This window comes from Sturnira hondurensis, unplaced genomic scaffold (assembly GCF_014824575.4).
Source record: "Sturnira hondurensis isolate 20B ecotype Veracruz unplaced genomic scaffold, ASM1482457v3 Scaffold0006413, whole genome shotgun sequence".
Taxonomy (NCBI): Eukaryota; Metazoa; Chordata; class Mammalia; order Chiroptera; family Phyllostomidae; genus Sturnira; species Sturnira hondurensis.
This window is the reverse complement of record NW_028079044.1, coordinates 16,700,542-16,727,423: the sequence shown is the minus strand read 5'-3', so window position 1 is coordinate 16,727,423 and position 26,882 is coordinate 16,700,542. Positions and strand designations below refer to the sequence as shown.

General features: G+C 41.0%; 1 protein-coding gene and 1 pseudogene across 1 annotated transcript; both read left to right on the top strand.

Annotated features, from left to right (window-relative positions):
• The first annotated feature begins 113 nt into the window (after positions 1 to 113).
• Positions 114 to 26,200, top strand: DNAAF10 (dynein axonemal assembly factor 10). The gene is made up of 8 exons (XM_037048071.1): positions 114 to 379; positions 8,283 to 8,383; positions 13,786 to 13,916; positions 15,943 to 16,044; positions 19,054 to 19,169; positions 19,817 to 19,951; positions 22,822 to 22,919; positions 25,257 to 26,200. Exons 1-8 carry the CDS (start codon positions 197 to 199, stop codon positions 25,462 to 25,464), a joined length of 1,074 nt encoding a protein of 357 aa, XP_036903966.1. The 5' UTR covers positions 114 to 196; the 3' UTR covers positions 25,465 to 26,200.
• LOC118989003 (uncharacterized) lies at positions 4,990 to 5,088 on the top strand (annotated as a pseudogene).
• Positions 26,201 to 26,882: the final 682 nt, after the last annotated feature.

Here is a 26,882-nt window from a genome sequence, read left to right as displayed (position 1 = left end):
AAAAAATGTCTTGCGTGATTTCAGTAGTGCATCTGGCATTATCTGAGACTACTAAGTCCGACTTGCCGAGGCGCCAGGGGGCGGATACGGCAAGCGGGAAGGACAAATTGTCATTTATGTTTGTAGTCTGGTTTCTAGGTTGGGGTTTTGTCAGGGTCGGGAAGTACTGGTTGACGAAGGGAAAATCGGGTGGATCATGTCGGCCTTCGAAAAGCCTCAGATCATTGCCCATATTCAGAAGGGCCTCAACTACACAGTGTTTGACTGTAAGTGGGTGCCCTGCAGCGCCAAATTTGTGACCATGGGCAACTTCGCACGGGGCACCGGCGTCATTCAGCTGTACGAGATCCAGCACGGGGACCTAAAGCTGCTTCGGGAGGTGAGTGCTAGGTTGAGACTGCCCAGTTTCGGGATCTGGGAGTGCCGTTGGGGGCCGAGTGTGGTTCCTGGGGGGTTGCATTCCTTTTTGCCAAAACCTTGGTACAGTGACCATCAAAAGCACAACTCGAGCTGCGCGGGAGTAGCCAAGTTGATCGCAGATTGAGGAATACTTTCGGTCAAGTCCTGAATTCTCAGTGGGCTAGTTCACCCGCGCCCTCCCAGCTCCTTCCTCCAGCCACCCCCGCAGTAAATTGTAGGTCTTTCGGGGGCGGTGCACAGTTTGTGGAAAATCTGTTAATTGGACCCTGTTAGTAAAAGGCGTTTTCATACAAGCAGAGCCAAAGCGGGCACCGGTATCCTACAGTGTAATCGGAGGAGGCCATCTACCATTTATTCTTTCAACAAGTCAGTTGGTTGCCTGGTAGTCCCAGGCTTCTGATGACAATCCCCGATCTCATGGAGTTTTCTAGTGGGAGAGAGAATCAGGTCAATAGTCAAACCGACGGTGCATGGATATAAACCGGAATGAATCCTCCAACATAAAAGCACGGTTCTCTTAGAGTAAAAACAGAATGGGGATGGGAAGAAACTATCCTGGCCAAATTGGAGTAGAGAGGGAGGTTTCCAGAGGAAGTGGCCTGGAAAGCTCAGTGGTGGAGGAAAGATTATCTTCCTAAGAAACAGGAGTTGTAAGCAAGGACCAAACGTTGCAAGATCTAAAAAGTATTTTAAATTCATGCTTTTTTCCCCCTGGGAAAAACAAGACATCATTGAAGGGCTTTAAGCAGTGTGTGGCATTAGGTTTACAAGTTTTGTAAAGGTCGCTAGTGAAAGAATTTAAAAAGAATGTTGTTAACTAACATTTTATACTTTCTTAAAGTTTCAAAAATGCCTCGATTTTGGTTGCCTGAAAAAATAAAGATCATACTCAGGTGTATGATAGTGTTGTAGGAGACTGCAGGGAAGGTTGACAAATCCAGGGATCAAAAGCTATGGAGAGAATCTGTTTGGAGGAACCGGAAGTTGAACTGGTAGGTAAGGGATGAATATAAGATAGTAAAGCTTAGATTAAAAGGTAGGTTGGGCCCCATCCCACTTTAAACTTCTGTGAGTGCCAGTTTTCTTGTTCGGTTTAACTGTCTTCTGTAGTCAGGGCCTCAGAGTAAAACATGGCTTGTTCTTTTCTGCCTTTCCTTAAATTCATCACTTAATCCCTAAGTCACCTGTTGCAATTCTAAGGTCCATCAGATTATTTGATATACAAGGGGGGACCCTAAACCCCCCAGAATTTGTTTGTTAAAAAATTATATATTTATTCTTTACATGATTAAACTTCAGTCACCTTCAAAGTACTCTCCTGTTTGATGCAGCACACCTATTGATATATTTTTCCCACTGCTCAAAACAGTTTTTGAACTCTGCGATTTTGATGCCTTTCAGCGCTTCTGCTGTTTTTGTTTCACCTCTTCTACCTTGGCAAAGTGTTTCCCTTTGAGGACTTTTTTCATCTGGGGAAACAAAAAATGTCACTGGCGGTGAGATCTGGAGACTAGGGAAGGTGGAACACGGTGGGAGGAGTGATTCTGGTTTTTTGTTTTTGGGGGGTTTTGGGGGTCAAAAACTGCTGAATAGTCAGCAAGGTGCGAGCAGGTGTGCTGGTAAATCACCTGTCATGAAATGGGCAAACATGTTGAGTCTTCAAAAAAAGAATTAGCTGAAGCTGATTCAGCTAAACACACCCTCTCACAACAAAGCTGATACAGATGGGTTCCCAGAACACTCACCTGGTGGGGGAAGCCTGTACCACAAGGGGCCTGCCCTCCAGAAGATAAGTCCAGTTCTGGTTGGCTACCCTCTGGTATGAAGTCCCTTCCTGGTCTCCACACAAGGTAACTTTTCTTATGTTGCACTCCTGCGGCACTTACTATCTGTGCCTGAAATATGTCATTCTGTCTCATTACTCTCTAATTAGATTGTAAGCTCCTGGAGAGTAAGGACAGTACATTTATTTATATGGTATGTAAGAAGCAGAAACTCAATTACTTGTTAAAAGAATGAGTAAATGTATACCTATAAAGGGTAATTTTTTTCTTTCAGTTTTATTTGTATTAGTTTCAGGTGTACAGCTTAATGGTTAGACAATCATACTTTACATCGTATAATTTGGGTGATTTAAATATCAATTTATTGATCATTTGATTGGGGTCAGGAATTTAAACAAATGGGAAACAGAATAGCAGAAAGAAATTTAAAGGTGAAGTGTTAGGAACAAATACCAACCAAAGCTCAACCAGGGAGCAGCTACAGGCTTGTGACGACTTTTTTATAAGACTGCATGATTTACCTGTTCCACAAAGTGAAGTCGTGCTCTCTGTCTCTTTTAGAGATTCTGGAGGGGTCTAACAAGTTTTTGAGATAATTTTGCTTCTTAGCAAAAGTAACGTGCTAATTGTAAAATATCTTAGAAATATAGATAGGAAAAATATCACCCATGATCTCAACCCTAGGAGTAACCACTTTTCATATTTCACCTGTGTCTTTTGGGTCTTCTTTTTTCTACCATAAACTATCTGCTGAGGACCACAGGTGTTTGAAAGATGTGTTCTTTCTCCTAATGAGCCTGCTGTTTAAAGAGCGGATAAGCCAAATGCAAAAACGTAAGAATTTACGTTGGAATTGGCCGTGATGGTGCAATGGAAAAGCACATAGACTAAGTACAAGCTCAGTGACCCTCCACTCTTACTGTGCATCATGATCACCTGAATGTGGGTTGTTACTGTTGGTTTTGTGTGTGTGTGTGTTTTAGAATATTCGTGCCTTGGTCCCACCTCTAGAAGGTCTGATGCACGGGCACTCTTGCATCTAGAGTAGACTGAAATCTGAAAATCAGTAGTTTTTCAACTTCCACCAGGTGATTCTGATGAGTCCCCGGTTTGGCTACAGTGGGGCTAGGTGAATGATTTTATTAAAATATTAGGAAGCATACCTGATTGTATCATTGGGGGGCCTCCTCAAGTCATGTACTCCAAAGCCTGTGCATCCAGGATAAAAAGGAAGGAAGGAAACGGGTCTTTCTTGGTGCCTTCGTTTTGGTTACTAAAGATAGCTGCGGAATGAGGGCAGGCCTCCCTGCGCAGCACAGCGGTTTGTCTCGTCACCCGAGGGTGTCTGGCCAAGAGTTTAGCGAGCGCTGAAATCCATCTTTTCTTCAGGCCTTCCCTTGTGAGACCTCACTGGTCTGTCAAAGGTACCTTTTTTCCTAATTGGCACAAAGGACGAGGGGCAGCCCTGAAAAATGGAACTGTAGTTGGGGATATTTATACTTTAAAATTTAGTAATAAGCTAATACAGTATTGCTTTTTTAGCCCCTGTGGCACTGAATTCACTGCTTGTTAGCATTTGGTTGACTAAACCTTTTAATGTCAGTGAAGCAGTGCCAGGATGTGGAGGAGGAAATACTGACAGGCTGTATTAGACTCACTCACAGACAGAACGAAAATAGCTCTCACTTACATCAGGGGCTTCTTTTTAGTCGTGTTAACTTAATGTAGCAAAGAGAACAAACATCCGGGTCAGATACAACCATGATGGATGGTCATTTTCACTCTCATGTAGCGGAGGGTAATGTATACTAATTATCATTGTGTATCAGCTTCACAAAGTAGAGCTTCATTTTTTCCTTAAGTTCTTACCAGAGAATGTGTTTATTGATTTTAGAGAGAGGGGAAGGGAAGGAAAGAGAGAGAAAGGTGAGTTGGTTGCCTCCCATACCTGCCCCTACTGGGGGTGAAACCCACCCCTATCAGAGGTCGAACCCACAATGTTTTGGTGTAAGGGATGATGCTTAACCAACTGAGCCCCCGGGCCAGGTTTTCTAGCAAGAAAAATCGTAAGTATTTTTCATCAGTTGGAGGGGCAGGGAAGGCGCCTTCTTTAGAGACGGTGACATTTGAAATGAAATCGAATTGGGAGAAGGAAAGAGCAGCCCAGGCAGTGGGGAGAGTGGAGGAAAGTGCCCTGGGGTGGAAGTGCCTTGGGTGTGTCTGAAGAACAAGGAGCCAGGGAAGCGGGGAAGCCGGAGAGCCGAAGGCCCAGTTTCAGAAGGGTTTTGTGTATTTTGTGTGCCATAGGTTAGGTGGCAGCCCTGTGAGTCTGTGCCTCTAAGTGTAGATGCATGTTATTTCATTCCATCATATTTGCAATAAACATCCACTTTTAGAATCTAGGAAGTGACAAAGTGAACCTACTACACTGGCCTGTCATGTGATAGGTACACACAGCATACATAGTTCTCAGTTCAGTTTCTTCTAAGGTGGGAATTCTACGTGTTCAGGTGCCAGAACCTCTGGACATTGTGCTGCCATTTGTGAAATATTTCATGAAATATGAAATACTGGGATAGTTCTGTCTCTGCGCAGGAAAGGGTTTTTCCAGTAGGAAAAGCTGACCATATTATAAATACTGTGATATCTACATCACAGGAGATTTCTTATCCTCGGTTCCAGGTTTTCTTGTTGGTGTTCATTTGCTAGTACTATTTAAGTTCAATTTCTGGGGGAAAAAACAACAGCTTTAAAAAATTATGTTATTAGCTGTGCTTGCATCGCCTAATATTGTTCTAATACTAATATTAGAACAATATAGAGAGGATTAACATGGCCCCTGAGCAGGGATGACATGCAAATTCATGAAGCATTCCGTATTTTTTTTAAAAGAGAGAGAAAAACTTATGTTGGTACGAAAAGGTTAGTGTATTCCAGGAGCATGGTTTGAGATTCTCTATTCCAGAGGGTCTGAAGGGAAAGGTACAGGAATAACACGGAGAGCAAACTTCGTGCTTCCCAAGTTTTTATTACCAGCATTGAAATCTTAGAAGAACTGTGTGCTCACTGGAGGCACTGAAAAGTGGAGGTTAAGCGTTTCTCTCCCATGACTTGGGAAGAAGACTGGAAACCCCATCAGAGGCTCTGGGCAATAGTAGCAGTGGGATTATGGGGAGCTGAACACTTCAGCTGGTGAAGAGAATTTCCAGAGTCGAGATCTCAATATGTGACAGAGTGCTCATGGCTCCTAATCCTCTGAGTCCCTGGAACCATACTCTTGCCCATTAGGGCCCACCTGGAGAGGTGGGCTGTTTACGGAGAGGGCTGTTTTCACCCTCTGCCTCAGGGTGAGAGGTCATGGTCATTCCCATGACCTAGAGCTGGGGCAGGCCAAGGCCCCTGTGAAACCCAGCGGATGAGGGCTCAGTAGCTCTTTCATCAGTGGCCTGAGCTGGAACTTTGAATTAGCTTAACCATGGAAGCTGTGTCCTAGCACTGGTAATGTGCTTCTCAGTAGTAATAGAGTGTTATTCCAGGTACTTTTCATTTGAGGGAAGAGGAAGGTGGGGAGGACCTAAGTGATTTGAAAACTGTCTGCTTTGCTAAATGGACAAAAAATTTTCATCCTCTGTATTGCCCCATTGTAAGATTTCTCTGCTTCATAAAATTGGAAAAATAACTGAAATAATATCAGTCTGATACAGTGAACCTTCTGTGGTTCTGTGCTTCCCATTGTCTTTTCCAACCGTGTTTTTGTGCATGACTAATTTTGTTTACTGGTCAATTTTAAGGAGGTTGTGAATGCTTTACTTTATACCTGGCTGCATAGTAATGGCTCACATATATAGATCCCAAACCATGAAAAAGCTCAGTAAGCTGAGAGTTTCCAACGCTTTGTGCCATATAACCACATCTTTGAGTCATGAAAGAAAACTTTAGTTGTAGTTTGTGGGAAGTGAATGTTCTTTTCTTTTTCTTTGAAAGTTGCTGTGTGTATTCTATATGGAAATGTCCAGCCAAACATTGAGAATGGCAGGGAAAGTATTTTTTAAGTTACATGGACCAGGCCAACCCCAGTGGGAGAGGTGGAGATTGGCACAGGACCCGAAGGGCTGCAAGGAGAGATGCCCTGGCACCCAGAGGGCTCTGTTCACCCAGATACGTTGTTCGTTGGAAAAAATTAAGTCAGAGGACAATATATGATGATCCTCTTTATATGAAAACAAACCTGGGTACGTTCATAAATGTATAGAAGGATGGGGAGGACTTCTGGGGAATGTCAAAGGGAGACTCACTTTTTGCCTTTTAGTCTTTAGTTTTGTTTCAGTTTTTAGAGGGAAATGTGTTACTTATGTAAATGTTAAAGCTAAAAAATTGTAAAGATTGTAGACGCCAAATAGGAGGAATAGTTTTGCCCTATCAAGGCTGACAGTAAATGGAAGGTGATATTATGAGGCTAGAGAGTGGTGTGGCACTGGCCTCAAATCCTGGCCTCAACCAGTTCCAGATTGTCTAGAGTTTCCATGGGCTGAGCCAGAGGAAACACAGACGCCAGGTGGGATGTCAGTGACCTGACAGGTCAGGCGAAGTGGGGTCAGTGGGGACTTTGGAGAAATGAGAAACACCGGAAAGTAAAAGATGGATGGAAGACCTGCAGTGGTGTGGGAGTGGGGAGAGCAGCATATTGCATGTGTGTACGTGGGAGGAGTTGGGTAGGCACCGACACAGTATCCCCCCCTTATCCACGGTTTTGCTTTCCACAGTTTCTGTTAACTGCAGTCTGAGAATACGGAATGGAAAATTCCAGAAATAAGCAATTCGTGGGTTTTAAATTACACGCCATTCCTAGCAGCGTGATGCAGTCTCCCACCATCCTCCTCTGTCCCACCCGGTGCCCGCACTGGATAACCTGTTAGTCACTCAGTAGCTGCTTTGGTACCAGGTTGATGGTCCCAGGATCTCAGCATCCCAGTGCTTGTGTTCAGATTATCCTTATTTTACTTACTAACAGCCCCAAACCATTCACGTGATTATAATAAGTACCTTGTTATAATTGTTCTATGTTATTATTAGTTATTGTTAATATCTTACTGTGCCTAATTTACAAACTAAACTTGATCATAGGTGTGTGCAGGAAAAAACATAATGTATATAGTGTTCAGTACTGTCTTCTGTTTTAGGCATCTGCTGGGGGTCTGGGAACGTATCCCCTACTGTATTTGGGTTGTTAACTCCTTGAGGGCATGGCCAGTCTTACTCGTCTCTTCTTCCCGTGTATCTTCTTCTGCCCAGGTCATTGACTTGCACATAGTAGGAAATCATTAAATGTTGAATGGTTGAATTGGGTGAATCTGTAAAGCTCTAGGCTTGCATATCTTTATCTATGACAGGGGGATAGTATATTAGGTAATTTCCAAGGACCCTTTCAGTGATACGGTCTTCTTCATGTGACTTCCATAAGCACATGCATTGGTGTGTGGTTATTTTATTAGTGTGACTATAGACAGTACTTGGAGCAGTAGGCTTAAATGAAATGAACCTGAAAAGATTGGCTCATCCATACCAATAGCAGTGCCTTTGGTCTACATGGATGTACAAATCTCTGTATTACAAGGGTCCCACAGAGAATAGGTCATAAACATTTTCTGTTTAGCAGGTTCTGCAGGGAAAACTGTAAGAGACTCATAAACATCTTTGTTCCTGTAGCCATCTGGAAAGTACAATATTTTCATTACGTTCTCATTTCTACAGAGGATTTTAAAGAGGAATACCGCATTAAGTCCTGAAAATTTTCATATTTGCAAACCAGTAGATATGGTTGAGTTGTTAGCATTTGAATGTCTTATTAGCAAAATGAGAGGAAAAGCAAAATTAAAACTCATTTTTTAGACAGTTATATACTGTTAAACTATAGGAGAATGACTAAAGGAAAAATATCATTTTATCAGAAAACATTTTAATTGCTCTTTATATTATGTGCCTTATTTAAATCCCATAATAAAGGTGTAAATGTCATTGGATTGTAAGTATGTAGCTGCTTACATAAATAATGTATCCTCTCTCTCTCCCTTTTATAAGATTGAAAAGGCCAAACCCATTAAATGTGGAACATTTGGTGCAGCATCTTTACAGCAGAGATATTTAGCTACTGGAGATTTTGCTGGAAATCTTCATATATGGTAAGATTACTTAATTAGTATGAGACGAGCAGTTTCTTTCATAGTCACGTTACTCTTCCTCTGAAAGAATTCTAATTTTTCTTTAGGTGTTTCAAATGATGTTGTCAATTTTTATTTCTACATATGCTGTTTGGTGCTTGCATTTAATGCCTTGCATTTGTAAATAAGGTCTGTCCCCCACCACCTTGAGGGATACAGTATATAAAAATGAACATGTAGAATGTGGGGGGAAATTAGATATTGTTTGCATTTCAGTAATACTTTTGGCACTACAAAGTGATACATTAAGTTTTTGTTTTAATTTTTTAATGTAGAACTCCGTGTTCTTTAAAAAAGTTTTGTAATGCATTCGCTAACATCTGAGCACAGCTTATTTGGAACACATCTGTTGAGCACATAGATAAGCCTGTTTTGAATGAGCAAAATCACAATTGTGCCAGCTGCTTTTTATCATGTTTTACCAAGAGTTATTTCTTCATATTTAAATTGAAGTTGAGTGAATTCAAATTCCTCTGTAATTAGTTTTCAGGAATATCTCTTCATCTTCTGAAGTACACAGTCATGTTCTGGAGAGAAACTGTCTTCCTTACTTAATGTTTTCTAATGTAACTTTTCTGTTTTCTGTTTATAAGTAAGCTTTATTTATAAAATAGGAATGCCCAACCATACCAAACCCCATGTGTGTAAGCAATAGCGACGTGAGACTTGTGTGAAGGCCTGACCGTAACAAGGCTTCCACTACTTGAGGGGCATGAGACGGAGGAGCCGGTGTGGAGGAGACTCAGGGCCCAGAAAGCGAAATCCGCCTCCAGGGGCTCGTGGTTCTGCTCTGCAGCCACCAGGCCTGGGCCAGGACTGTGGCAGCTGTTGTCGACATAGTTGTGTTTATTATTGTAGAGGTGAAAGGCAAGAGGTGGGTGTGGTGACGTGACCGCATAATTCCACGTACGTGAAATGTCCAAAAGAGGTAAATCAGTAAAAACAGAAAGTAGATTGATTGGTGGTTGCCAGGGGCTGAGGGAATATTACTGGGTGATAACTAACGGGTGCAGGATTTCTTTGAGGGATGAAAACTGTTCTTAAATTAGATTGTGGTAATGATTGTACAACTCTGTGAATACACTTAAAGACAGTGATTTGTACACTAAAAAATAAAACGAAATGTTGCAGATTCAGAAAATAACCAGGTGGGTACGGCAGCCAGTAGGCCAGCCCTTCGAGAAGCCTGTGCAGCTCCACTCTGGTTCCTGTGGGCAGAACACCCCCTGCTGCTGCCTCCAACCCAGAGCTGAAAGGTGCTTAATGCCCCTTCTCCCCTTGCCTCCATGTTCCAGACGTGGAAACTGAGGCCCAGAGAGGCATGAGGACCAGAGCCCAGGTTTCCAGCTCCTAACCCACCTGAGCATGCGCCCTCTACCTCAGGAAAAGGAAGGGAACACAGCAGCTAGGGCCAGCCATCCCCGAGGGGCCACCTTTTCATCTCTCAGGTTCTGGCTCTGTCTCCACATAAGACAGAACTGAGCGCTCTGCTGAGAGTGGCCCGCTGAAGATGACAGTCCTGTCCCTAGCAGGTTCCTCTTTGAACATTCCACTCTGGCCCCATCTAGGAGCAGTGTGGGCTTTCTGAGGCATTCGGGGCTTCCATGGATTCAACAGAACACAGGGAGCGTTTGCTAATCCCAAGTACCAGAGGAAGCTGTGGGAAGAGGAACCAGTGAGCCCAGTGCTGTGTGTGCCAGAGTGCTCTGGGGAGGCTGGGTGCTGCAGAAGTGACCCATTCAGGGCTTTGTCAGTCAGCCAGACCCTGCATTCCTGTGGCATTATCAGGGTATCTAAGCTTATTTTTATTTTATTAAATATATTTTATTGATTATGCTATTACAGTTGTCCCATTTCTTCCCCTTCATTCCTCTCCACCCCGCATACCCTCTCCCACCTAGTTCTCCCCCTTTAGTTCATGTCCATGTTTCTTACGTTCTTAAGCGTTTATATTTCCCATACTATTATTACCCTCCCCCTGTCTATTTTCTACCTACCGTCTATGCTACTTGTTCTTTGTCCCCCTCTCCTCCTCCCATGTGCTAACCTTCCATGTGATCTCCTTTTCTGTCGTTCTGTTCTAGTTGTTTGCTTAGTTTGCTTTTGTTTTAGGTGTGGTTGTTAATAATTGTGAGTTTTACTATACCTGTTTTTCATCTTCTTTTTCTTAGATAAGTCCCTTTAACATTTCATATAATAAGGGCTTGGTGATGATGAACTCCTTCAACTTGACCTTATCTGAGAAGCACTTTATCTGTCCTTCCATTCTAAATGAAAGCTTTGCTGGATAGAGCAATCTTGGCTGTAGGTCTTTGGATTTCATGACTTGGAATACTTCTTTCCAGCCCCTTCTTGCCTGTAAGGTCTCTTTGGAGAACTCAGCTGACAGTCTGATGGGAACTCCTTTGTAGGTGACTGTCCCCTTATCTCCTGCTGCTTCTAGGATTCTCTCCTTCATTTTAATCTTGGGTAATGTAATTATGATGTGCCTTGGTGTGTTCCTTCTTGGGTCCAACTTCTTTGGGACTCTCTGAGCTTCCTGGATTTTCTGGAAGTCTATTTCCTTTGCCAGACTAGGGAAGTTCTCCTTTATTATTTGTTCAAATAAGTTTTCCACTTGTTGCTCTTCCTCTTCCCCTTCTGGTACCCCTTTAATTCGGATGTTGGAACATTTAAAGATGTCCTGGAGGTTCCTAATCCTCTTCTCAGATTTTTGAATTCTTTTTTCTTCATTTTCTGTTTGATCGTTTTTTACTTCCTTCTGGTCCACTCCATTGATTTGAGTCCCAATATCCTTTCCATCACTATTGTTTCCCTGTGCATTTTTCTTCATTTCACTTAGTATAGCCTTCATTTTCTCATCTATTTTGTGACTAAAATCAACCAGTTCTGTGAGCATCCTGATCACCATTGTTTTGAACTTTGCATCTGATAGGTTGACTATCTCTTGGTCACTTAAAAGTATTGGCTCTGGGGCTTTGATTTGTTCTTGCACTTCAGCCTTTTTTTTTCGGTCTGGTCGTGCCTGTTACGTATGAGGGGCAGAGCCTTAGGTGTTCACCAGGGTGGGGCAACCCACATCTCTGGGTTGTGATGCTGTATGTGGGGGCGGCGTCAGAGAGGGGCAGTGGTGCTTGTTTTGCTCTCCCTCAGACTTCGGTCCCCTCTGCCACTTCCCACAAGCAAACTGGGCTCTTCTGGTGCTGGTTCCTGGGTGGGTGGGCTTGTGTACATTCTAGGACCCTGTGGGTCTCTCCAACGAACTCTCCTGTGAGGGTGGGAGTTTCTCCCTGCATGCCAACCCCCCACAGGTGTTTTCAATTGGTGTTTTGGGGCTTTATTTCCTGGTGCTGGGACCCTGGCTTGCGTGGTCTGTCTCACTCCCCAGTTATATGTGTGCAAATGTGGGACCACCACCTGGTCAGCCAGCCGCCTTGTGTGCAGTGCCTTGCTTCACACTCGCCCAGTCACCCGGTCTGCCTGTTGCCAACCCATGCTCGGAGTCTTCCAACTGCTGTCTGGGCACGCAGGGACTGTCTGCTGCCATTTTGTGCACCCCGGGGTGCCTTATGTCACCGCTTCTTGTGCCCTGACCCCTCTCTGCTTGGCTGCCCAACTCCGCCCTGCCTGTTGGTCTGGATCAATGTGTCTGTTTCAGCTCCTTGGCTGTCCGACTTACTTACAGTTCAATTTTCGGTCAGTTCTAGCTTTTTTTTTGTTTCTAAATTTTTGTTGTCCTTATTTTGGTTGTGTGAGGAGGCACAGTGTGTCTACCTACTCCTCCATCTTGGCTTGGAAGACTCCTAATGTAACTTTTTGATTTCTCAGAATCTGCTACTTTGTAATTAAATTACTTTGACCTATTTATCTATCTTAGACTCCTAAAATAAAATATGAATCTACTTTAACTCACCCTTGTTTTAGCTGCTTAATAATTAAGTTAGCATTTATTACAATGTATTAGTTCTTAAACATAGAGCCATATATTTTGAAAGAAATTGGGGAAAGACCAATCTGAATGTTATTTTCTAAAATAAATATATATATAGAACCAGTATTACTTATTTTCATTGATAAGTCTTATAATTTTATACTTAAAAAAGTAGTTTTTAAAAAATCTGTAAAAATGATAAAACAGCTTTTTTTAAAAAAAAGTTTATATATCTTTAGAGATGAGGGAAAGGAGAGAGAAAGAGTGGGAGAGAAACATCGATGTGAGAGAGAAGATAGGTCGCCTCTTGTAAGCGCCCCAACGGAGGACTGAGCCACAGTCCAGGCGTGTGCCCTGACCCAGAATTGAACCAGTGACCTTTTGCTTTTGTGTAATTATGCCCAACCAACTGAACCATGCTGGTCAGGGCAGTAAAATAGTTGTTTAAGTAGAACCTCAATCCTGTTTAGTATCTTGATTCTTTTACAGTAATGCTACAAAAGTAAATGTCGTTTCTAAACTAGATTGAACTATCTCAAGTCTGCTAAGTGAGATTTTACTAATCTTGGCTCATTAATAAATTGGGATTACATCATGAAGAGCTACACTCTTTTTTTTTAAGTGTAAGTTGTTGAAAGCTGACTTGTTAAAGAGAAATGTGGATAGAAGCTTCAATAGAAAAGCAAAAGGGGACAAGCAAGAAAAGGGATGTATTAACATAACCTGCTTGAGCCAGTCATCACCCAGCCGTCTGCTGTGGCCGCAAGCACACATAGTATTGTAATCGGTACTTGTCTTCAGTAACCTAGACCAACTGCGGCCAGTTTGACTGAAATACTTGTGACGAGGATGATAATAAACTGAAAAATGTAAAAGCAGATGAAAATCAGTATGGAATTCAGTGAGGAAATGTAATAATACATATTAAAGGGAGAGTGTGTACAAGGTACGCTGTGCTCATATAATAAACCTCAGAAGGTGAAACTACTTCGGAAGCATTCTGAATCCTTTGAATTTACTCTATATTTACAGAAGTAATTATCAGACTTCAGTCTCAAAGAGCCAGCAGGTTTAGGACTCCACCCCAGAGATCCTTATTGATTATGTTTGGGGAGAAGCCTGCGAATCTGCATTTATTAATAAGTGGATTTGGTAATTCATGTCCAGAGGTCCTAGGTAGATTGCCTTTGAAGAACCCTAAGTCAAGTGGACTCACGAGTTTGAATTCTAAGTTGGATAAATGACTGTCCTCATTGAGGGCTCAAAAAGTGCTAAAATGGAGAGAAGTGATTGGGAGTAATTGTACAGATTCATAGCAAAAACCCTTATTTTTAAACAAAACTCTAAAGCTGGTATGCATTCTTGCATTTCAGTAGTGGACTGAATGTCTAGGACATGCAGTGTGAGTAAGAAACTGTCCCCTGTTGTTTAGGAATTTGGAAGCTCCAGAGAACCCAGTATACTCAGTGAAGGGCCATAAGGAAATTATAAACACTATCGATGGTGTAGGTGGACTAGGAATTGGGGAAGGAGCACCTGAAATCGTGACTGGCAGCCGAGATGGTAAGTCAATGTATTTTAACTTTTTTAAATGACAGAGCTCTGTACAACAGTCCATACTTTCTATGTGGAAATCCTTAGTACCCTTGACTGACTGAATCTAACAACCTACTTTTTTAATAGGCAAGTTTGACTGCATGTCCCTGGACTGTTTCGTTTTGAGTATTTTGACCTAGAGGCCTGGCACCTCCTATTTTACTTTTGAGCCAGTTCAACTACAGTACTAACCATAGTTTCCCATGAACCTTGAAGGATTTAAAATTTCTTTATAGGTGTTCAAGGCAGCTGACAATATAATGTGGGTGGCAGCTTCTCGTTTTCTTTTTTTAAAAAGCAGGATCAGTACTTGTGAAAATTGTCACACGGACAGCTGGCTGAGGGCGGAGGTGCTGCGGCCCGTCCGTGGAACACTGTAGAAGGTGCCCAGTGTGCCCGCTCTGCGTTTCCGCTCTGCAGAGACTAGACAGGGACAGGTCTTCGGAGAAGAGTGAAGTGGAATTTTCTCATTGTCACTCAAGGGCGGCTGTGTTTCAGAAATAAAATATTCTTTCCAGTCCTAAAAACAGTACGGAATATAGAAAGAAAAATAACATTCAGACTACCACGCTAGCGTCATTCTTAGGTTTGTCTATACAACAGTCTGTAGTTATCGCTGTGGGTATGGTTTTGCTGTTACTTTTTCCGTTTAATGTTTTGTCGTCCATAAATGTTGCTGTTCCATATGGTTCTCAATTGTCATTTTAACGGCTGTGTCACATTCCATCCTGCGGATGAGTCACAATGTTTTTAACCATGCCTCTGTGATAAGCATTCAGTTTACCTTAAGTTTTTTGTTTATTGTTTTGGGAGAGTGACTTAAAAATAATGAAGGAATAAATATGATCATGTATATAATTCTTTTGGCATAAATGTATCGTATGGTTTTTGAAATTTATTGTCACACTTCCCAAAGTTGTCTTTTAACCTTACCATCTACCATAGGTGGGGAAGGTTTCCCGCCTGTCCTACCAGCAGCGATGTCCTTTCCCCCCTAATTTTACAGATAAAAATGGTACTTCATTCCACCTTGGGTTCTTTCTCTGTTTGCTAGTTTATTTTGATCTGTGAATTGTCTGTAGTCTTTGTTTATTTAACTATTGCAAACTTAATATGAATTTTATCGATTTGTAAGTGCCCTATAGAGTAATATAAACCTCTGGTTACATTTGCAGGAAATATTTTCTCCTTCAAGCAACCTTTTCGATGACCGATTTTATTTTATTCTTGGAGATAAATCTAGTGGAATAGCGCCCCCTTTTCTGTGTTTATTATCCCTTTTAAGGATTTTTTTTAACCCTTTTCCTGTCCTCTCTCGGGTACTTGGCTTTTAGCCATTTTATTACGTGCATTTGTGTTTCTCCAGACGGTGACACCATTTAGTTAGTTGTCCTGTAATTTGCATTAAAATGAGGAAGTTGGAATTAAATTGAGAAGAATTATTTGTTAATTTTATTTAATGTTTCCCTGTTCTCTATTGCCCCAGGGAAATTAAACTTAATTATATATGAAATAGTATTCTAAAAGCCAATATAAAAGATCACAGATATAAAAATTAGTTTATTCATCTGTATAAAAATAATATCAGTGATCATATGGGCACTAAGGAAATAATTAAAATGGCACTAGTATTATTCTAAATAAATAATATATTAGCTTTGAGCTTAAGCAAAGAAAATAAAGCATGATTTGAATTACATAACATTTATATTTGCCTTGTCAATCATACTTTGTTGATAACCTAGAAACAGGTGTTGGCTTTTCTCTTTATCCGTTTGGAAATACAAGTCAGACAGTGACATATGAGTTATATCTCTATATTAAGTTATGTTAAGTGCAACTTACCCAATGAGAAGTCAGATAAACCTGAATATTTTTCAGATGTTACATCTATAATGTCACCATGTACATAGGAAGCCATAGGAAGAGAATGCAGAAAAGAAATGTTGTTATTCACTGTTGCATTTTTCTGGCTCCCTTTTATTTGTGGCAGGAACTGTGAAGGTTTGGGACCCAAGGCAAAAAGATGACCCTGTTGCTAATATGGAACCTGTACAAGGAGAAAACAGGAGAGACTGTTGGACCGTGGCATTTGGTAAATTGTTGAAGGGCTCTCAGATTTGAAGTATCAGATGGTTGAAGGCACAGTGCTTCAAGGAAGTCCTGGTCGTATCTTTAGAATCTGTTTTGTGATTATTCTGGCAGCTTATTGGGTCAAGTAGGCATGGTAGTTAATGTCAGCCTCTGCGGCCTGGGTTTAAATCCTCACTGTGCTGCTTACTGGCTCTGAGACCTGGGGCAGGTTCTTAAGCTCCTCTTGTTCTTGGTTCTGGATGGAAGTTATAGTGGAATTTACTTAATAGCGTTATGAGGATTCAATGAGGTAGTGCATGGAAGGTGCTTAGAATTGTGCTTAGAAAGTGCTCACAAATAATTTGCTATTACTATGTACTCGTGTTTAACCAGGTAATACTGACTTAGTTAGAACCAAATGCCAGTAATGGGGCTAAGTAGAGCCCCAAGGGGAAATGGGAACCTAACAAATCTTATATTAATTATACTCTGCATAAAGTATGTTTATTTTCTAGGAAATGGTTATAACATTACACATTTATTTCTTATAAATTTGGTAACTGTGTTCCTCTAGTAACATATTTAAGATGAATGTTGATTTTGTAGGACTAATTGATGTTTACCTTGTATTTCTTGCTGAGCATCAAAATTAAAATAGTTTTTGTTAGATGGGTCATACTAATTTTTAATAAATTTATTTTATTTTATTTTATTTATTTACTTTTAGAAAGAGGGGAAGAGAAAGAGAGGGAGAGAAGCATCCATGTGTGAGAGATACACTGATTGGTTGCCCCTCACACGCCCCAGCTGGGGACCTGGTCTGTAGCCCAGGCCTGTGTCCTGATAGGGAACTGAACCAGCAACCTTTCACTTCGCCAGCCGGGCCTCAATCCACTGAGCCACACCAGCCAGGGCCGTACTTAGTTTTAAGCCTCTGTTTTCTTTCCCCTTTTTCTTAGTGTAACCCTGTGGAGATAACAGGCATTAAAATGGGGATTTAACAATATGTGTAAACTGTTCAACTTTTTATGTTATTTTTAAATTGGACTGTTATTTAATTAGAGGAAAGTTTTAGACTTCCGATTTAAAAATTAAATTGTTGTATGGGAATTACATTATGTGTGTATATTATGAGCAAAAATATATAAACTTAAGACATACATACTTGGGGAGAATTTCATTATTAGTATTTAGGATAATATAAAATTGATATAATAATTAAAAGGGCTCATTAAAGTCCTTCATCATTGATCTAAGGAATGTAAGTACAATTTTAAATATAGGATATTAAATTTAAAAAGAAAATCCACTGATCTGACAGTTTTTTATGGATGCCAAGTAGGTGCAAAGTTGGGCATATAAGGGTGAAACAGGTGCATTATCTAGCTTCAGGATGCTTATCGTTTAGTAAAGAGGACATGATAATCTGCATTAACTGTAGCACAAGGTAGGGGCAATGAAAGTTCACAAGAGGCATGGGCCAATGTAGGAGGAACCCTGGGGGAGAGATGACTGGGAGAGGAGACATTTTGACCAAGGGCATATAGGATTTGAACTTCTGAAATTGGAAGGAAATGTCAAGTAGAAGGAATAGCTTGAGAAGTGTCCAAGAGGGTATGTAGAAGGAAACACTGTGGTGGAGGAATAGCTGTAAAGATGGCTCGGAGCCACACGAGAGGCGTTTGGGTGGTCTGGAGGTAGTTGTCAACGTTTGGAGGATTTTCCAAGGATGAGATACAATCACAGCTTTAGGAGAATTAACCTGGTGTTGTGTAGTGGTGCAGAGGTGGGTGGCAGAGGGAGCATGACTTCTGAAGTTTTGCATTATTTTAGGGAAGACATAAGTTAGAAGCAGTGAGAATGGGCCAGAGGGGATTGATTCAAAACGTAATATTAGGGCAAAATAAATAGAATTTGGAAAGTTTCTGGAGATGAGCAAAAGAAAGGACTGTGTCCAGGGTGACTAGATTTGGAGGCTGATTGTGGGGAGAAGGATATCATTGATTGAAGAAGTCGCACAAAGGATATGGTGGTTTATAAAGGAAGATGGTGAGGTCAGTTTTGGACATCTGGGGTTTAAGATGCTGTTGTATCATCTACGTGGAGCCCACAGTGGAAATGGGGCTAGAATTTATGAAAAAGGAGGAGGTGGAAGGAGTAGAGAACAAAGGCATTGGGACAAGATGCCCAGATAGCCTACCATATTACAAGGGCCTCCCTCTCGCTTAACATTTCCTTGGAAAAACTGCAAAAGAAATCTCTGGAACTAAGCAGGATGAATTTAACTACAGATTATAAATTTACAGATGTAGTCATATAACTAAAAATATATCACAGAGTGCTATAACTTCTGGTTTCCTTACAAAAGCGGAACAACATCAGAGCAAACTTTTGCAAAATAAATAAGTTTTAAAGTAGTTTCTACTTGCTTTCATATATAGTTACTACCAAAAAAAACAGTAAAAGCATAGCTAGATCATTCTGCCAAACCCTGTATGTTTGGATGGTAGTTGGCCTTTTTGTCTCTGCAGATACAGTATAGAGAGAACATTTGCTTTCAACTTAGAATCCAATGAACATTTTCACACATCCCTTCCATTTAGAATGAGCTTTAAAAAGCAGTATGTCAGCCCTGGCTGGTGTAGCTCAGTGGATTGAGCACAGGCCTACTAATCAAGGAGTTGCTGATTCGATTTCCAGTCAGGGCACATGTCCAGGTTGCGGGCCAGGTCCTGAGTTGGGGGCACACAAGAGGCAACTGCACATTGATGTTTCTCTCCCTTTTTCCTTCCCTTCCCCTCTCTCTAAAAATAAATAAATAAATCTTAAAATCTTAAAAAAAAACCCAATATATCAGATACCAAGTTAATAATTCTGATGTCCTCTCAAAATTGGTAACCTGAGGTTCTACCCAACATGATTTTTAAAAATCTGATTCATTATAAATTATATGCATAGCTTCATAAAATTATTTTAGCAGTCTTCAGATTAGCATTTATGAAGATCTGAAATGTCGTGTCTTGCTTTGCAGGCAATGCTTACAATCAGGAGGAGCGGGTTGTCTGTGCTGGCTATGACAACGGGGACATCAAACTGTTCGATCTCAGAAGCATGTCCTTGCGGTGGGAGACGAACATTAAGAACGGGGTAGTGTGCATTTGGGTCCTTGTTAGTTCTCTGAGCATGTTTTCGTCCCCCTCTGAACTGCTATAAAAGGAAAGTGACTCTAGTACCTCATCTCAGTACAACCCCTCTACACCAGTGGTTTAACCTTTGGGGGCTGTTGAGCCCTTTGGGAATCTGATGAAAATCACAGACCCTCTGTCGGGGAGTGAACCACCCCGAGGAGGTAGACCAGTGCCAGGTGAGTGGCAAGTCCTGCAGCCTGACTGTGGACCCCTGGGGCCATGCCTTGTGATACCAAAGTAGACGAGTAAGGCCTTTTCCTGCTGTATTAGAAAGCCTGAAAACAGCCATGGCTTCCCCCGTACTGTCACATGTTTGGTTCCTGAGTTGTGTGACTCTTGTGGAGAATGTGGTTCCCTCCTGTTTTCTAGAGTCAGCCTTCACTTAACTGTGTAGATATAATAATGGGGAACTCAAGATGGTTTTGCTCTTTTTAAGCAAGAACCAGTTTTTCTATGGTGTAAAAGTATTTGATATATTGATTCAAAACACAAAATGATTGTTTAAATGCTTGCACATGCACTAATAAAAGTTGTTTTACTTCGTTTGAAAGAACCTCCTGAATAATAATCATGAGACCATCAATAATAAATATTCTCTGTTTTCAGGTATGTAGCTTGGAGTTTGACAGAAAAGATATAAGCATGAACAAGTTAGTAGCTACATCTCTGGAAGGAAAGTTCCATGTTTTTGACATGAGGACACAGCATCCAACCAAAGGTTTTGCTTCCGTTTCAGAAAAGGTAAGCCTGGGGGAAACGTCTTTCTGCCAAGAGGGGTGTTTACAGCTTGCTTCAGACTAACATAGACTTCGCCACCAAGGTGCCTTCCAGATCTTTATGTGGAGGGAGCTATTTTTATTATGTTCTTGTGGGGTCTTGACAAGGTTTTCTGTGCAAAGGGTACTTTTCCCAAAGTTTATCAGTTTTAGACTTCTTGATTATAATAAAGGCCTCAGTTGGCTAGGAATCTTATTTTATAGTTAAGGAGCAATCTTAGGACAACTAGCTGATGATAGGAATTTGATCGATAAAACCTAGCATCATGTTTCCTAATGCATACATAATATTAGTGTTAATACCTAATTATGTACTTTTGGGTGTATACCAATGTATACTTTAGTATAGTACTTATACTTTTCAAAATGTATCAACATATATTATGTAACTTAACCACATTTTATTTAATATTCCTGTTGGCTACATTAAAAAAAATTATTTAATGTGTTAACCACTGTGATTGATACATGGTAGGTGTTCATAGTCATGTACATACATACTTTGCCTTGTTTTAGATAGTTGTTTTTTAAGTATTTTTTCAGTGTTTTTTTTTTTAAGATTTTATTTATTTATCTTTAGCGGGGAAGGGAAGGAGAGAGGGAGAGAAATATTAATGTATGGTTGCCTCTCGTGCGTCCCCTGCTGGGAACTGGCTTGCAACCCAGGCATGTGCCCTGACTGGGAATCGAACTGTGATCCTCTGGTTCGCAGGCCCGCGCTCAATCCACTGAGCTATACCAGCCAGGGCTGTTTCAAATAGTATTTGATGTAGTTTCAAAGAAAACATAGTATTACAACATGAGAAAAATGGATGAAGAAAGCAGGGCAAATACTTGTTAAGAAGATGAGATGATATCTGGAGTAAGGGGATTGCATAAATTTCATACTGAAACATCCTGTTGTGTGCAAGAGATGGGTTAGAAATGTGACTGAGCTTCCACTAGTGTAAAAATAAAGATCAGTTATAGATTTGTAGTTTCCATAAGATTAAAATATATACATTGTTCAGGAAATAAAAATTCACTTCTTTTCTTACTCTACCATGGATTTAGTAGTACTTCTCAAATGTTTCTATTTTGTCTTATATTATTATTACAATAATCATTATTGCATGTAAATTATATTCACTGCCTGATGACCTAAATTCTTAAAAAGATAGCTATAGATTAAAATACTGTTTTGCCTTTGTTGTTTTAGAATATGTTAAGTATCTATCAACATAAAGCGCTTTACTAGATTGTTTAATATACATTTGCAACATGTTTCTTATTATCTGTAAATTATAGTCTTTTATCATCAAATTTTTTTTTCCAGGCCCTGATGGGGTAGCTCAGTTATTACAGTGTTGACCTGATACACCAAGGTTGTGGGTTTGATCCCCAGTCAGGGCACATACGAGAGTCAACCAATGAATGCATAGATAAGAGGAACAGCAAATTGATGTTTCTCTCTCCCTTCCTCTCCCTGTCTCTCCCTTCCTCTCTCTCTAAAATCAATACATAATAAAAAAATTTGTTTTAAATTTTTTCATCTAGTTAATTTAGTTCATTGCTAAGTCTGACAAATAAATGGCTGTTTTTTTAAAAGGCTGTACTCCCTCTTGCCTTTTGTGTTTTTATCAACTTCCAGAAAAAAAAAGTTTAAGGCACAAAACAAATTAAGTTTTAAGACCTTGAATCCAACCACTTGAGGACTCACACACTAAAGTGTGTATTTTGAGGTGTGTTTTTATCAGCTAATGGTAATTCTCTTAAAAGACTATTAAAATCAAACATCAGGACTAACTACTCACTAAAATGTGCTGTGTCCTAGGTGTGGCTTAGATTGACTTAGCTGGTCTCCTGCTTCTACCGAGTGGGAAGTCTTCCACCCCGCCCCTCCCCCCCGCACCCCCCACTCCCCTCAGTGAATAGAACACTATTAGGGTTGATTTACTGGCTGTTAAGGTGCTGACACGTTGTTAACTTTATCCAGTTGCCATTTTTATCTTTTAGTTTAATATGACTGATAAGGCTTATTAATGACTCAAGGAGTCTGTAAGTCCTTGCGGCCCTTACAGTGAAGACCAGGCAAGTCCAGAGTGCAGACTGAAAAAGCTCTGGGAGCTTTAAGTTCCGATTTGTTCTGTGTGTGGGAACTCGTTCTCCATTCAGTTCTGCTGTGAACCCAGAACGCCACTCAAAAATAAAGCCTATTATTTCTTAAAGGATTTTATTTATTTATTTTTAGAGAAAGGGGAAGAGAGGGAGAAGGACAGGGAGAGAGACACCAGTGTGTGGGAGAGACATGGATGAGAGAGAACCGCAGCCCCAGGCAGGTGTTGCCCCGACCAGAGTCCAACCCGCCAGCTTTCGGTCTGCAGGGCGATGCCCAGCCCACTGGGCACGTCAGTGGGGTCAGCCCAGTCAAGGCTGACGTTTATTTTTAAAAAATTTATTCTATCTTTATTTTTTCTTTAGCAAGAAGTATGTGTTTTTGTATTTTGAGGGTTTTTTTCCTCTTCAGAATGAGCTGGAGATATAAATGTATAAAATCTATTTGCATAATGTATATGGTAGCATAAACTTAGACTTTTAATCTGATAACATCTTTTTAAAAATCCTATAGAACTTTGTTTCATGAAACAATAAAGAAAAATGATGCCTTTCTTAATTTCTGATGGGTTCCTATACATCTCTGTGGCCATCATAAAGAGAAGTACCAGAAAATAATTTACTTTTATACCAGTCATTGAAATTATAGAAGTAAAATTTCTTTATTTACAGGGCTCCCGCTCTAGGGCAGTCTTTCCCATATAAACTTACAAACCAGGTGTGTGCCTCTCCCCCGTTCAGGCTCACAAGTCCACGGTGTGGCAGGTCCGACACCTGCCGCAGAACAGGGAGCTGTTTCTGACCGCGGGGGGCGCCGGTGGCCTCCACCTCTGGAAGTAGTAAGTCTGCCAGCTCCCCTGGCTTTTTTTTAAGTTACTTGTGGGTGTAAAGTAGGATTAGATTGAACTTTTTGGTCTTTTTTTCTTCCTTTGACTTGGTTCATTTTGATACGATTTTAAATTTTATGGTATTACATAAGTACTTTCTGAGCATTTTTTACAAATCTACTTATTTTAGACTTAGATATTAACCTTCTTTTGACATATGAAATATGTTTGTTATTTAGTTGTCTTCCCTATATTATAATGGGTTAGGAACAGTTCTCCATAGATTTGAAATCATGGGTTTTTGGTAGTTTTTTTTTTTAATAGGAAAACTTTTCACCAAAGCTTTTGGGAAATATGATCAGGTTGTTAGAACATACCTCTTGGAAATAGGGAAAGGACTGGAATTGTTAGTTTCAGATCCTAATAATTCGCTAGCCCAAGTTCTGATAGCATTCTTGTGACTAAACTGAAGCAGAGCCGGAGGATCCTGCTTGGTCTCCAGCAAAAGCCTTGTCGGTGAGCTTGCTTTCTGCATTGCCCAGCGAGTGACGGGGAGTGACGGGGAGTGACGGGGAGCTCACTGTGCCCTGCGCCCGCACTCGGAAGCCTGGGGCCGGAAGGTGGCAGGTACCAGACTGGCTGCTCATTTAAAAAGCCTGGTAAAAAGTGTGTAAATGGTTATCTCCCTGTAAACATCACCCAAGAAAAAAGAAGGAAAAAAAAAGCCATAAGTGAAAGATATTTTAGAAATACAGTTTGGAAAAAAGACATAGAAGAAAAACACCATCTTTGAAACTTCTGAAACTTTCACATTTACAAAATAACTTTCTATTTGTTAGCTCCTTTTAGAAGCTACAAGGGGTTCTGAAAATAGGCGTACAAAAGTATTTAGGGATATAGCTGACACAAAACTGGGAGTGAGTGCTCTAGATTGAAACCATATAGTTTCTGTGAATAAAAAGCAGAGGAAAAGTGTTAACAGACCTGGGAGACTGATTGGTAGATGGTTCATTGGGTAACTTCTCTGCAAGCACCTTCATCCACAGCACTTGCCTGTGCCTTCCAGCTCCACTCTGGGAGAGATTGCGGATTCCCCCCTACCCCCTCCACCTCCGGCCCAGCCTAGCAGCCGCAGGGCCCTGTGCTATCAATGCCTGGTGGCCAGAGTCTTTGGAGTCTTTCGGCTGCTTGCTGGAAGCACTGAGTCCCAGTTTTCTTTGTAATCCGCACATGGATTGTTTCCCATGTGATGTGAGAACACTTTTGCAGCTCGGATTTTTGACTGCTGTGGATTAAGTTAGTATCAGTGAAGTGGGGTCTTTATGCAATTTGAAAATTGTGGTTTATCTCAAAATTAACTTTTAGTCCTTAACAAGGCAGGTATCTGGTCTAATCTTCAAGTTGGTTTGGAGCTTTGTGTCAGGTAATACTCCAGCAGAGGAGAATTGGTCTAAGTAAAACATTTAGCGTCATTTCCATTTGCTAGTCTCTCTTGGTAGTAATGCAATTAAGTTATAAACATTTCTTGAGCACTAGTCAGGAATTTCTAAGGAAACTCATCTAGTTATTCAGGAATTGTTTTGTCCATTGTGAACAAATGGACTCCAACATGCTGATTTTTTTTTGCATATCTAAAACATCAAAACTTTAGTAATATGGAGGGTTTAAAAAACCTTTGCTATTTTTTAAATACTAAATTATTGCAGCCTTTACCAAGAGACATGAAAAAAATTTGAAGGCTGTTTGTCCATCTGACTGTTCCATTCCTGTTAATCAGAGGGTTGTAGGGTCTGAGGAGGGGAGAGAGTAGGTTATCTGCCTGTCACTTCTGTGTCACTCTGCCTTTTAGTTGCTTTTTATCCTGAAACCCTTAGCCTTTATTAGCATTTATAAAATATAGGTAGTATCATAGTGGATACCTAACAGGCTTTAAAAGGCCTTCTAACAAGGAGCAATACTCCACTAGCAATATTTCACTAGAAACACATCTCCGTGCCTGGGGGGATGTTTCTTTCCCCTTCTCTTGAATCTAGACCAAAGAGTATTTATTCACCTTCATCTCGTATTATAAATTTATGTTTTCAGCTGAAAGGAAATCACGTGTTTCAGAATGGCTTTTTTCTTTTTTGAAGCATGATGTTTAGGTCTAAAATCTCCTCTAGGCAGTGTCTCCCTGTAGGAGTGGGACACAAAAGACCCTTGGCTGGGACGGAGTAGCGGAGCCCTGGGGTAGGAACCAGCGCCCGTTGTCCGTCCTGGAAGTGTTAGATGAGGTGCTGCCAGGCTCACTCACAGCTTTTGCCTGGGCATGTGCTCTGCCTCGTTTTACCTCTTTGTTCTTGTTTTCAGCGAGTACCCTGCTCAGAGGTCCAAGAAGGACTCCGAGGGAGTGGAGATGGGAGTTGCGGGTTCAGTCAGCCTTCTGCAGAATGTTACATTGTCTACCCAGCCCATCTCCAGTCTGGACTGGAGTCCAGATAAGAGGGGCCTTTGCATTTGTAGTTCATTTGATCAAATGGTAAGAGTACTGATTATTACAAAACTCCATAAGATCTGATCTGAAGACTTCGGACTTTGAAACCACCCAGCAGAACACTCACAGAATTCCGAATGTGTTCCGGATCCGTGGGCCCTCATTGGACAGAGCTGGGTTTGACCGACGGAAGAGGCCCGGACACAGACCTCCCGGCTGGCCTCTGTCTGGGTGTGCAGTGCCTGGTGCTGCATTCCAGCCGCCTGGAACAGCGATCCCCTCCCGCCCACGGGAGCACCGCTGTCTCCAGAGCCAGCTCTGGCCCTCCCCTCCGCTTCTGCTGGGAAGTTGGTACTTGTCTGTATTTGAAGACATTTAAATTTGTTCTGCATCCCCAAAGTTCTATGTCTTATAGTAAACGCTTATGTTGCATTTCAGCATTCACACAGTTGTGGCAGGGATCACTTAATTTGTTTTAAAATGGTTTGCCTTGGGGAAACTGCTGTGAGTTAACCTTCACACTTTGAGAGATTTCACAGTGGCTGAGTTTCAGTACAAAATATTACTTCATAAAAATACCAAAGTAGCATGGTCAGACTAGATTGGGGTTCATGTTTTTAGCAGTATAACTCATACAACGATACACCATGATCTACAGAGACCTCTTTTTTACTTAAAAAGGGGAGCTGAATTAATGAGACTTTTGTTCGTTGACTGTGGTAAGTGACGTTGAGATATATAACATTGTGGGGGTTTTGTAGCCTTGCTTTTGGTCAAACTTGTAAAATATAGTTTATGAATAAATTTTTGTTTTTGAAATTTATGGTAGATTTGATTCTTTTAACTTAGTAGTAATAAAACTTAACACCATCACTTATTTAGATTTATATATAAATGCTTAGTAAGTAACCCTGAATCACTGTTTCTTCAGCGCTCACCAAATCTTCGGCTGAGCCGTGAGAGGTGTGGTTATTTCACACGTGCGCCGAGCCTGCCCTCCCTCGTCCACTGGAGGCACAGAGCCGCCTGAAACGTGTAATGCGTGGAATTCACGCGGGGTTCTTGGAAAGTCATTTGTTTGGAATATTAAATTCAGAAAATTAATTTTTTTTTTAAAAATCCCAAAATCTTGGATACAGTGATACTATGGACATGATTATGAAAGTGAAAATCAAGTTGAACTTTCAGAATGCCTATCCCTGCTGACTTTTTCTTTGTGATTTTCAAAGAAAACGTGAAAAATTTGTAAAATCGTTTCTTACACCACTTGTATTTGGTGGTATAATTAGAGAGGTTGAAGTTAAGAACAATATATACTTGTATTGGCCCTGGCTGATGTGGCTCAGTGGATTGAGCGCAGGCCTGCAAACCACACGATCACGGTTCGATTCCCAGTCAGGGCACATGCCTGGGTTGCAGGCCAGTTCCCAGCAGGGGACGCATGAGAGGCAACCATACATTGATATTTCTCTCCTCTCCTTCCCTTCCCCTCTAAAGATAAA